This window comes from Nematolebias whitei, chromosome 2, assembly GCF_014905685.2.
Source record: "Nematolebias whitei isolate Nwh7 chromosome 2, NemWhi1, whole genome shotgun sequence".
Classification (NCBI taxonomy): Eukaryota; Metazoa; Chordata; class Actinopteri; order Cyprinodontiformes; family Rivulidae; genus Nematolebias; species Nematolebias whitei.
Genome location: NC_056499.1, coordinates 44,812,070 through 44,823,998, shown reverse-complemented (window position 1 = coordinate 44,823,998; position 11,929 = coordinate 44,812,070). Strand labels below are relative to the sequence as shown.

The 11,929-nt window shown below is 39.8% G+C and overlaps 1 protein-coding gene across 1 annotated transcript in view; it reads left to right on the top strand.

The window, feature by feature from the left end:
* The window catches only part of slc6a5 (solute carrier family 6 member 5), a 27,868-nt gene that overhangs the window by 614 nt on the left and 15,325 nt on the right, over positions 1-11,929 (top strand). Inside the window, exons 2-10 of the mRNA XM_037697699.1 lie at positions 987-1,140; positions 1,550-1,681; positions 1,802-1,975; positions 3,174-3,324; positions 4,035-4,167; positions 6,896-7,030; positions 7,141-7,244; positions 7,657-7,781; positions 10,260-10,372. Coding sequence (XP_037553627.1) covers positions 987-1,140; positions 1,550-1,681; positions 1,802-1,975; positions 3,174-3,324; positions 4,035-4,167; positions 6,896-7,030; positions 7,141-7,244; positions 7,657-7,781; positions 10,260-10,372 — 1,221 coding nt within the window. The remainder of the gene's footprint in view (positions 1-986; positions 1,141-1,549; positions 1,682-1,801; positions 1,976-3,173; positions 3,325-4,034; positions 4,168-6,895; positions 7,031-7,140; positions 7,245-7,656; positions 7,782-10,259; positions 10,373-11,929) is intronic.

Below are 11,929 nucleotides of genomic sequence, written 5' to 3'. Positions count from 1 at the left end.
AATAATAATAATAATAATAATAATAATAATAATAATAATAATAATAAGTGCTTTTGGTCTCAGATGCTTCTTTAGTGATTTGGAGCCATATAAATACATTTAATTGAAATAGGATAATTTCGTCATGCTGGTTATGATTTATTTAAGGACTGCTGGGAGTACTGGTTTGGTTGTTTTATTCTGTGATGTCAAACAGGAGCTCATTGTGGATGGTTGCCATGCTCTTTGGGCTGTGGTGCGTGTTTTCTGTCACTCCCTGGTCCCCCTCCATCCTGCCTGGTGTCAAACTTTAAGTCCAGCTGAAGACAGCAGTCCCCCACTCAGACCTCAGCTGTGACTCCTGAGTGTCAGTGGGGCTGAGCAGGCTCGTGGACGCGGACGCGCTTTGGATGATTCGCTCCCACGCAGTTCTAATTAGCGTTAGCGGACCTGAGCGGTGATCTCGCGGTAGTTTCCGGTGCTCCCTGCTCCCAGCAGACACACTTGGTACAGCCCAGGTGTTTCCCGCCAGACACGGCTCGTGCCGGATCCCCGCGAGGACTCCCCCTCTCACAGACACGCGCAGGCGCTGCGCTTTTATCTTCTAAATCCTGATGAAAATAAATCTTCTCGTTGTCATTAATGAACATTGGTCCAGAATGTTCACGTTTGGTGGCATGCTCGTGCACGAGAGGATGGAGCTGATTCACAAAATCTGCTGATTGTCAGGAAAATATTAAAGCTGCTATTTTTATTGAACGAAAAAAAAAATATATATATATATATTTTAATCTGTGTACAGTTTTTGGTACCTCTATTTTTTTTTTCCTTAATCCACAAAAACAAACATAAAAATTGTTCACTTGGATAGAAAAGCAAATGTTTCACAATAAAAGCCTTTTAATGACGTAGTTTGCTTCTTGTCGATGAGTTGCCAGGTTGGTTGATTTGAGCTGATTTAAATGGAGAGTTTTTGATCATTAATAATTATATGTTTCTCCTCTCAGGCGGATGAGGATGATGATGACGACGGAGGAGATGAGAATAAGGCCAGAGGAAACTGGTCCAACAAGCTGGATTTTATTTTGTCCATGGTGGGCTATGCTGTGGGACTGGGGAACGTGTGGAGGTTCCCTTATCTCGCCTTCCAGAACGGTGGAGGTAAGAAGTCTGATTTATCTGGAATCAAACATAAAAAGTGTCTTTTCTTTTACTCAAAACTGAGCAGAAATCCGAGTTGGAATTATTTTAATGTCTTTTTAAATGTTGTTATTTATGTGTGCAACACTTCTGTACAGAAAAGTGTTCCTTTTAACATTTTAAAAATATATAATGGCTCATAGGGGACTTTTTTTAATTTTTTTTTTTTTTAATAAAAGCAAAATAAAACCTAAAACCAATAAATTAATGACAAATAAAATTGATCCCATGCAACAGAATCTAATGTTATAACTTGTATTAATCATTAAAGGCACATAAAGAGAGCATGCTTCTCATCATTTCTAATTTGAGTCACTACTGTTTCCTGCAGTCCTCTGTAGCCCCCCTGTGTGATCTCCTCCCCCCCCAGGTGCTTTTCTCATCCCCTATCTGACCATGCTGGGCATCGCCGGGATCCCCATCTTCTTGCTGGAGGTGTCTCTGGGCCAGTTTGCCAGCCAGGGCCCCGTGTCTGTCTGGAAGTGCATCCCAGCTCTGCAAGGTACAACACAACCCAACCTGAACATCACAAATAAATATAAAAATATCTCATCATCACCACTTTTTTATTTAATTCTCTTAAAGAGTAATTTATATATTTCGTCTCATTTATTTATTTTAGGTTGCGGGATTGCCATGTTGATAATATCTGTCTTGATAGCCATATACTATAACATTATAATGTGCTGGACACTGTACTACCTGTTCGCTTCGTTGAAGGGCTCACTGCCATGGGCTAACTGTAGGAATGAGTGGAACACGCTGGAATGTAAGGACAAAGACATGCTTCTCTTAGGTAAGACACACACACACCTTCACACCTGCACTATACACCACAAGCCCCCCACTCCCCTCAATGCGCAATGCGTCACGACTCCCTCAGCTGAGGTGTCCTGCAGTGTAATGAATCCTGACCTGATCTCTGCAGAGCAGCTCGTTTGTCTGATGAAGAGGCCGCGGATGCACGAGGGGCCTCACATTACACGCATTTAAATAATGCACCCTAATATGAGTGTTTTATTTATTTTTCGTTAGATAATAGGCCTGAAAACTGTGTTTAATCCTTCAAATCTGCAGTAGAATCAGCCTGTGATGTGTTTTTTTTTTCTTAATTGTCAAAAGTGCAGAAAATTTTTATTATTTAAAATAAAATAAAAAAGTAAAGTGGCAGAAATCGAATCGTCCCACGTTACTGCGCGTCGAATAAACATTTGAATTGCTTTCGTTTTGGTTGATATTTGTCACCAGCCGTTCTGTAAATTCAGCACAAAATGTGCTTGCTTGACAAATTTACTGTACGGAGCGAAGTGCTGCAGTGCTGCAGTGAGCGCCACACCGACCCCTGCTGGCTGCAGCAGGAACTGCAGGCACATCCAACACGTTTTATGACAAATACATGAATTAATTAAATAAAAACAAATTAAAAGATACGCATTTTCTTGTGCACTTGTCTTGAAAAAAAAAACCATGTCTTTTCCTCAACAAGATAAGTATAATTTTTCTTATTATACACTTTGGTTTTAAGGTGATATTTTAGTTTTTCTGCAACAAGAATCAAATTTCGCCCTCCTCATTTCATTACTCTGTCAGTGACTGGATGCAATTATTTTTTGTTTGTTATATATATTTTTTTGTCTTGAACACACAATAGTGCCTGCAAAGAACTTCATGTTTTCTTTTTAAACTAAATGCATTATTAAATATATAAAATTCAAAAATGAAATAAAATGCATATATTTTCCAAAAGGTTTTCTTCTTCTTTTTTAAAATAAAAAATCCAAAACGTGATGCAGAAAAGTCCTTAGTATAAAAAAAATCTGCCTTTAAGCCTTCGCAGAGCTGCCTCCTTGTTGCAGAAACCTCCTGTCTCCCATGCAAATCACATGTGTTCACCCTCACTTTAATGGGTGCAGAAACCAGAGAGAACAGGAAGTTCTGCCCCCCTGTCTGCCAGTCTCCCCCAGTTCACATGTATTGGTTTCTGATTGGAACAGACTCGTGCATCTTGCGGGACAGAAACAGCATTTCCATCAAGAACTCCACTTTCTGTTTGTCGGCGAACGCTGCTGGAAACCTGACGAAGCTGCTGAATATGACTCTGGACAGCAACAAGACCTATGTCAGCCCCAGTGAGGAGTACTTCAAGTGAGTACTGGTTTCTGTCTCAGACAGATGTTTCTGAAAGGTGTCAATATGATAGCAACGTCAGGTCCATTGTCACTTATATGCAGTCAGATGATTGTTTGTGTCCTTCATTTTTTTTTACGTATAGGGTGTTAAATTAATCATATTTGGCTGCAGAATAAGAGTTTAAAGATATTAAGTTCAGGCTTGAAGAAAAACATTATAGTTGTGAGGTTTAGCTCACTGTTTTGAAGTAGAAGTTTTCAGAACGAGTTTCATGTGTTCATTGATAGTATATTTAAATTAATAATTATTTAAATATATCTTTAAGTGAGATTCACTTAGTTCATAAGATAACACATAAATCCAAATCAAATTTAACGTTATGCAAATAAAATAAATCCTTTTATAACATATTTATTCTTCAAATAAATTAATACATTACAGAGAATATCACCAAACATTTGTTTTGGCACATCTTGCAAATCCAACATAAAAGTAAAAACCACTATATAAAGATTATTAATATAGATTATTGAGTCGAGTTGATTTATGTGAGAAAATATAGATTTCATTACACAATCCTGGCAGACTTCCTTAAAGAAAAAAATAAACATTTAATTGGGATTGAATTACTTGAAGTGTGACCTTTTTAATTTGTTGGTGCTGCACAGTAATATTTTATTGATGTGTGTGTTGAGGCTGACTAACGTGTCGGCTCACGCCTGCAGGTACAACGTGTTGCACATTTCTAAAGGGATTGAATATCCAGGAGACCTCCGCTGGCCTCTGGCAGGCTGTCTCTTCCTGGCCTGGCTCATCGTCTACGCCTCTTTAGCCAAAGGAATCAAGTCGTCAGGAAAGGTAACGAAACAATAACCTGTGCCCTCTGATCCATTACATGGGTTACAGCTCAGGGCAAACAAACAAAACTACTAGAACTCAATTAATAATCAGCCAAAGGTTAAAAAATATATTCTGAAGTTATCAAAGCTCAACTTTGTGTGAACAACAAAGTCTCAATTTTTCTCTCAGGATGTTTTAACTCCTTTATATTTAATATACTTTATTCTGTACATTTGATTATCTCTGCTAAAGAAAATAATCTCTGCAAACGAACCTTAGTGATGTTTTAAATTAAACTTGGCTCCTTTTCTTTTTTAAATCAAGAAAGTTTTTTTAAAGGTCAGAAACCAAAGCCTGAACCTTTTACTCATTGAGCTCTTCCTGTGGTTGAGCAGTGGTTACATGTTTCTGGACTGGATGAGAAACAAGAATTAAAATTTCAAGTTTAAATTATTGTGTTCTGCTGCCCTCTAGTGGACATAACGAAGCAACACAATACAGCTAAGAAGGGGGTCCCATGGTTCTGATTAAAAACATGTAAATGTTGGTCATTCTTGTAGCAAAAAAGTTGATAAAACAAATCAGAAAATACAAAAAGATACAAATATAATCAAAACATGAATTTTTATTGTGATGTGTTCATCGCACCTTGATTAATAATCAACAGCCGACAAGTCATTTAGTGCCAGTCAGCAGCTTCTTATTCCTGATTTAATGAAAACAAGAGAAAACACATTCTGTGCTCCAAGAAGTTTTGTTTCAGAGAGAGAAAATATTATTGAACTGATCAAAAATACAAATGAAGAATCAGTGGTAGTAGTAGCAGTAGTAGTAGTAGTAATCATTTTAGTAAAAGTATTATTAGTATTATTATTATTATTATTAGTAGTAGTAGCAGCAGAAGTAGTACCAGTAGTAGTAAAAGCACAAGTAGTAGTAGTAGTAGTAGTAGTAGTAGTAGTAATAGTAATAGTAATAGTAATAGTAACAGTAGTAGTAGTAGTAGTAATCATTGTAGTATAAACAGTATTAGTATTAATAGTAGCAACAGCAGAAGTAGTACCAGAAGTAGTAAAAGCACAAGTAGTAGTTGTAGTAGTAGTAGTAATAATAGTAATAGTAATAGTAATAGTAACAGTAGTAGTAGTAGTAGTAGTAGTAGTAGTAGTTGTAGTAGTTGTAGTAGTAGTAATCATTGTAGTATAAACAGTATTAGTATTAATAGTAGCAACAGCAGAAGTAGTACCAGTAGTAGTAAAAACACAAGTAGTAGTAGTAGTAATAGTATGAGTAGCAGAAGCACAAGTAGTCGTAGTAAAATAAGCTGTAGTAGTAGAAGAAGTAGCAGACAAAAAGCACCCTAAACTACTTACCTCCTACTAGCTTCAGTTAACCAAAGTATATTTATTTTTCTCTCCTGAAAAAAAAAAGCATTCTAAATAGACAAAACCTGTTTCCTTCTTTCATGTATAAACTGTTTAAATGGCTCCTAAACAATGAATTCCTTATAAAGATCATATCATTTTATTGAAAAAAAAAAAACAACAACAAAACCATCCATCCATCCATCCATTTTCTTCCACTTATCGGGGGTAGCAGCCTAAGTAGGGAGGCCCAGACTTCCCTCTCTCCAGCCACTTGGTCCAGCTCCTCCGGGGAATCCCGAGGCGTTCCCAGGCCAGCCGAGAAACATAGTCCCTCCAGCGTGTCCTGGGTCTTCCTCTGGGCCTCCTCCCAGTGGGATGTGTCTGGATCACCTCACCAGGGAGGCGTCCAGGAGGCATCCTAACCAGATGCATGAGCCACCTCAACTGGCTCCTCTCGACGTGGAGAAGCAGCGGCTCTACTCTGAGTCCCTCCTGGATGACTGAGCTTCTCACCCTATCTCTAAGGGAGAGCCCAGACACCCTGCGGAGAAAACTCATTTTGGCTGCTTGTATCCGAGATCTTGTTCTTTTGGTCACAACCCAAAGCTCATGACCATAGATGAGGGTGGGAACGTAGATCGACTGGTAAATTGAGAGCTTTGCCTTTTGACTCATCTCTCTCTTCACCACGACAGACCGGTACAGCGCCCACTACACTGCAGACACTGCACCTATCTGCCTTTCAATCTCACGCTCCATTTTTCCCTTATTCATGAAAAAGACCCAGAGATACTTAAACTCCTCCACTTGGGGCAGGACCTCCTCCCTGACCCGGAGAGGGCATGCTACCCTTTTCCGGCTCAAGACCATGGCTTCAGATTTAGAGGAACTGATCCTCCTCCCGGCCGCATCACTCTCGGCTGCACACCGCTCCAGTGAAAGCTGTAGATCACGACCTGATGAAGTCAATAGGACCACATGATCTGCAAAAAACCATTTGTTTTGTAATAGACAGTTGTCAACCCTAGCAGTGAGTGCCTCTCTGCCACGCCAGATTTTATCTAAATATCTGCGTTTGTCTGAATTATTGTCATTTTTCTGTTTGTGAAGGTTACTTCACTGTGCCAGCCTTATGAACTGAGGTTGACTGACTTTAAAAGTTAGTCCTTTGTGGAGATCCTTCTAATTATTACACCCTGAGAGTTTGAACAAAATACAACCCGCTGTTCATGAAACAGACATTTTCTAACTCTGCAGACAAACACTCACTCACAAACACACACAGACATGAACAAAAACATTATCGCCCACCATGACACGGTTCAGGAACTCTTTGATCCTTCTCACATCTTGTTTTATCTCGTCCCCTCTTTGGTCAGGTGGTTTACTTCACAGCCACGTTTCCCTACGTGGTGCTGGTCATCCTTCTGATCAGAGGAGTGACCCTCCCCGGCGCCGCCGACGGCATCCTTTACTTTATCACTCCTAAATGGGAGAAACTTAACGACGCTAAGGTACATGAGAAATGCTCGTCTCTTTCCACACACAGCGACAAGGCAGCAACATGTTTCAGCTTCCATCTTTTGTTTTCCACTTTGTTTCCATACCTGTGCTTCGACCGCAGGTGTGGAAAGACGCAGCCACCCAGATCTTCTTCTCCCTGTCGGCTGCGTGGGGAGGCCTCATCACGCTCTCCTCCTACAATAAGTTTCACAATAACTGCTACAGGTAAACACTCAAAAGGTAAACCATGTTTCTGTCAGACACATGTAACCTGTCACCACAGATGCATGAGACTGTATCTGGATGTCTGGTAGAATTGTCTGAAATCAATGTGACACTTAGTATTTTTGTTTAAACTCTTACAGTAGATTATTTGTGTTATTTGTGCTTTAAACTAGTTTTCATTTACTGAATTAAAAGGATTTGTTTTTAAATACAGCAGTTCGCCACCCTGTGGGCTAGTCTTTAATTCACAGTTTTATTTTCTCACCACCAGAGGGCACTGTTTGACCTTTTCTCTTCGTTGATTTGAGTTGGAGTTGCTACATGCTTTAAATATTGCAACACTCCTATCAACACAGATAATCCTTGCTTTGTGAAGCCCCTCACCACCCTCTTTACCTTTTTGTCTTTACAGAGATACCATTATAGTGACTTGTACAAACAGTGCCACCAGCATATTTGCTGGTTTTGTCATCTTCTCTGTCATTGGTTTCATGGCCCAGGAGTTGAAGGTGCCCATAGAGCAGGTTGCAGATGAGGGTAAGAGCACCAGCCCAGCAGAAGCAGCAAATACGCTCCTGTTTGTAGCTGCTGTGGACACAACACACCGCACTGTGTCTTGACGCCACAATATGAGTCTAAGAAACCAGACTTTATTGCAATTTTTAAAATTTATTGTTTTGGATTTCTATAGATGCTTTAAAGTTTTTTTCACTTATTTCCAACACAAAACTCAAATATTTTCTCAAAAAAAAAAAAGTTATTTTGCTAAATGAGACACTTCATTATACCTACAGACAGTGGTGGAGAAATGTACTCAAACACTGTACTTAAGTAAAAGTACAAATAAACAGACAAAAATGTACTCTAGTAAAAGTAGAAGTACCACATTGACATTTATACTTAAGTAAAACTAAGTAATTACTTGCTTTTAAAAATACTTAAAGTATTAAAAGTAAAAGTACTTGCTGAATGTATTACCTAATGCAGTGGTCTACAATATCATTAAGTGTACCTACCATATGTATATTTTCTGTAATACATTAATAGTGTTGTGTCATTTTAATGAACGATGCTGCAGATAATACATGTTTTTATTGTGTTTACTCTGTGACACAGTTCACACTTGGACTTGTGATTCTGTATGTCAGAATTTCAGGGATGACCTGCAGAGTTAAATGTTATTAATCAAAATAAGAAAAGGAATGATTATACCTGCAGCACGGAGGTGCAACTGGTAGAGCTGCTGCCTCTCAGCGAGCAGCGAGCAGGTCCTTGGTTCAAATCCCGGTCCAGGGGCCTTTCTGGGTGGAGTTTGCATGTTCTCTACGTGCATGCGTGGGTTTTCTCCGTGTACTCCGGTTTCCTCCCACAGACCATAAACATGCATGTTAGGCTGATTGGTAACTCTAAATTGTCCCTAGGTGTGAGTGAGAGAGTGAATGGTTGTTTGTCTCGTTTGTCTCTATGTGTCCCTGTGATGGACTTGAGACCCGTCCAGGGTGTACCCCGCCCCTCGCACAGTGATTGCTGGACATGGGCACCAGCGACCCCCGTGACCCAAAATGGAATAAGCGGGTAAAGATAATGGATGGATGGATGATTATACCTTTGAAAGTTTTTATTTAACACAAAACCAATGTGTCATTTTAACTGTAGTAAACACATTTAAGTAAAAGTTGTCTGTCTGAACAAAAGGAGCATTAGACCTAACAAAGGAACAGGCTCTGATCATTTCAACTCCAGTTTGTCATCAACTCTAGTTAAAATACTGTCTAAACCTTGTAATGGGTCAATAGTGAACAATATTTTAACTTCCTGACACCATTTTCAAAACTTGGACCCGAGTGTCGAGTCATTTGGAGACATCTCTTGTCTCCTAACATCATGAACTGACACATTTTAATATTGCAGCAATAATTTCTTGTTCAAGTTCAGAAGAAGTTGGTTTTCAAAGTTTTTGGGTCCAGTCTGGCTCTTTTGGGAGAATCTGTCCTGCTGTACTGAACCGTCTTTCAATAATCTTTCAATAATATTTCAATAAAGCCATGAGTGGCTCGTATCTTCCGGCTGACTCTGTGGTGGAATCCATTTTGGGTGTATTAGTGGTGCTGTGGGTGCGTCCAGCTCAATGAAGTGTATATACTAAAATATACGTCATTGGTCCAGCTCTTCTTGAGCTAACGTTACTTGCCCACCTTGCAGGGATTCAAAGGACCAACTCCCCTCTTGCCATTGGTCACTTTCAAACTAACAAGCAGATTAAAAAACTGCAACGTGAATGTAACGTGTAACACAACGCAATATAGAAATAGAAAGTGCAACTACTCAAAGTAAAATGTAGTGGAGTAAAAGTAGAAAGTACCCATATTTAACTCTACTTAAGTAAAGTACAGATACATGAAAAATGTACTTAAGTACAGTAATGAAGGACAAGTACTTGGTTACATCTCCCCACTGTCTACAGATGAATCATTTAGACACAAACAGCTCCTAAACCTAAAAAATGAACCAATGTTGTGTCAACACATAACCAAAAAAGAAACTGAACAAATAATCCGTGAACAATTGCAAAGATAGAGTTCAACAGACACAAATGGGATTTTTGTGCCAACAAGATGATTCCCAAGCATTATTGGCAGAAAACTTGGAATAAAGTAATGAGGCTTGATGCATCTCTCTTGTTCTGTCTCAGGTCTTTGCAAGATTTATTTCTTCTTTAATCGATCTCAGGCTCTTCATGTGGTTGAGATTGTTTTCTAGGCCAGACACTTCTTTTGTCCTTTAATTTCCTGTTTTATTTCACTGCACATGCTGTTATGATCAGATACAAAAACCAGAGAGAAAATGAGAACAATCAGACAAACTCTACCCCACCCTCTCTTCCAAAGACCTCCAGAGGGTCTGGAAAATCATTGATCAGGACCATTTGAAAAGAAAGTCTGGCTCCTTGGGAATGAAGTGTAAATATATCCTCGTGTACCAGTACAGATCCAAGTGTGTGTTTGTAATTTCCAGGTCCGGGCATAGCGTTTGTGGTGTATCCGGAGGCTCTGACCAGACTCCCTCTGTCTCCTTTCTGGGCCATCATCTTCTTCCTCATGCTTCTGACTCTTGGACTTGATACGATGGTAACCACTGCCATTTACTAGTTGTTGTACAGATGTAAATATGCAATTCACATGTCTTAAAAAAACCAAGTAAATGAATAAAAAAAGAAAGAATTGTATAGAATATGTGAATCTAGGTCGTGCCAAAGCATGTGTTGAATTAAAGTTGAGTTGTGCGCTGAATGTAGCTGACCTAGATGCCTTTGCAGCAGATGCACCTACTGCTGAGAGCAAATTCAAGACTCATCTGAATCTGCATGATTTGCTTACTGATAAATGTTTTGGCCACTTGGGAGCAGACGTTAACCACTTCCCTGCCATAACACACTCAATATGTTCAGGTTTAAACTCTGCAAGAAGCTAAAATAGTGTCTTTATTGACTCCAGATTTCTAACAGACCATTCTAATGCAGTCGTCCTTTGAAGCAGCAGAAGAGTTTGTTGTAAATCTTCTAACTTTGAAAGAAATATAAAAATCTGCATTCTGATTTTGTTTGCTCCAGAGTAAACACTTTAGTTCTGCATCGAGTCATGTCTACAGGCACTGACCCAATTAAGATAATTCCCCGTGCACGCCGCCCACTGGGACTGTCTGCTCCGGTGCTGCAGCTCTGCAGGCAGCTAACCTGTGGGATTATTGACAAGTTGATCTGATAAGTTCGGGAACAACAGCGTGATTTCACCATCACAATATATCACGTTTATTCGCCAGAATCAACGTCTTTAATATGAATTATCTGAAAACTGCTTTGCTTTTATATTCATGGCCAAAGATTTGTAGATTTATTAAACTAAAACAAGTAAATTAACAGTTTCTTTACAATCATGCAGCGGTGAATGTGTCTGTAACGATTGCAGCTATACCCAGATACAAGGACCAATGAGAACAGAGACCAAGACTCTGATTGAATTCAGTGTTTATTTAGAAAGTGAGAAATAATGCAACACAACAGGGAGGAGACTGGAACCGTGAGGAGCAAAGAGGTGGTTAGAGCTCTTGTAGTCAAGGCTGGTAATGTTATTGCTGATTCTCCTTACGATGGAGGTCGGGGTCAGACGTGGGGAGTGTTGACCCAAATGGTTCCAGGTGAAAGAGGTGCAGGTCTTAAGTGGTGGGAAGTCGTGGAGGCAGCTGATGAGACACAGAGGAGCTTGAGGTGCACAGAGGAGGATTCAGGGAACAGCAGGACATCAAGGGTAACTCACTGGAGGCACGGAGAGAAATACAAATCATTAATGTTTGTTTTTCAACACAAGTAGAAGACTAGAACAAGACTGCTGTTGGCAGGTAATGCTCCAGCGCTGGCTGAATGTCTTCTGCCGCCCTTTACACTCCTCATGCTCATCTGATCCACAGGTGTAGCTGATTAGAGTCTGACTGTGGGTGCAGGAGCTGCAGAGCAGAACTCCCACAGTGTCACCATGTACTAACTCATTTTTAATATTTTAATATCACAGTAGTCCCTCGCTGCTTCGCGATTCGTTTATCGCGGACTCGCTCTATTGCGGTTTTTCAAAATAAGATTGGACATGACACACAACTGGCTGATTGATGGATGAGCTGCACGATAGGCATGG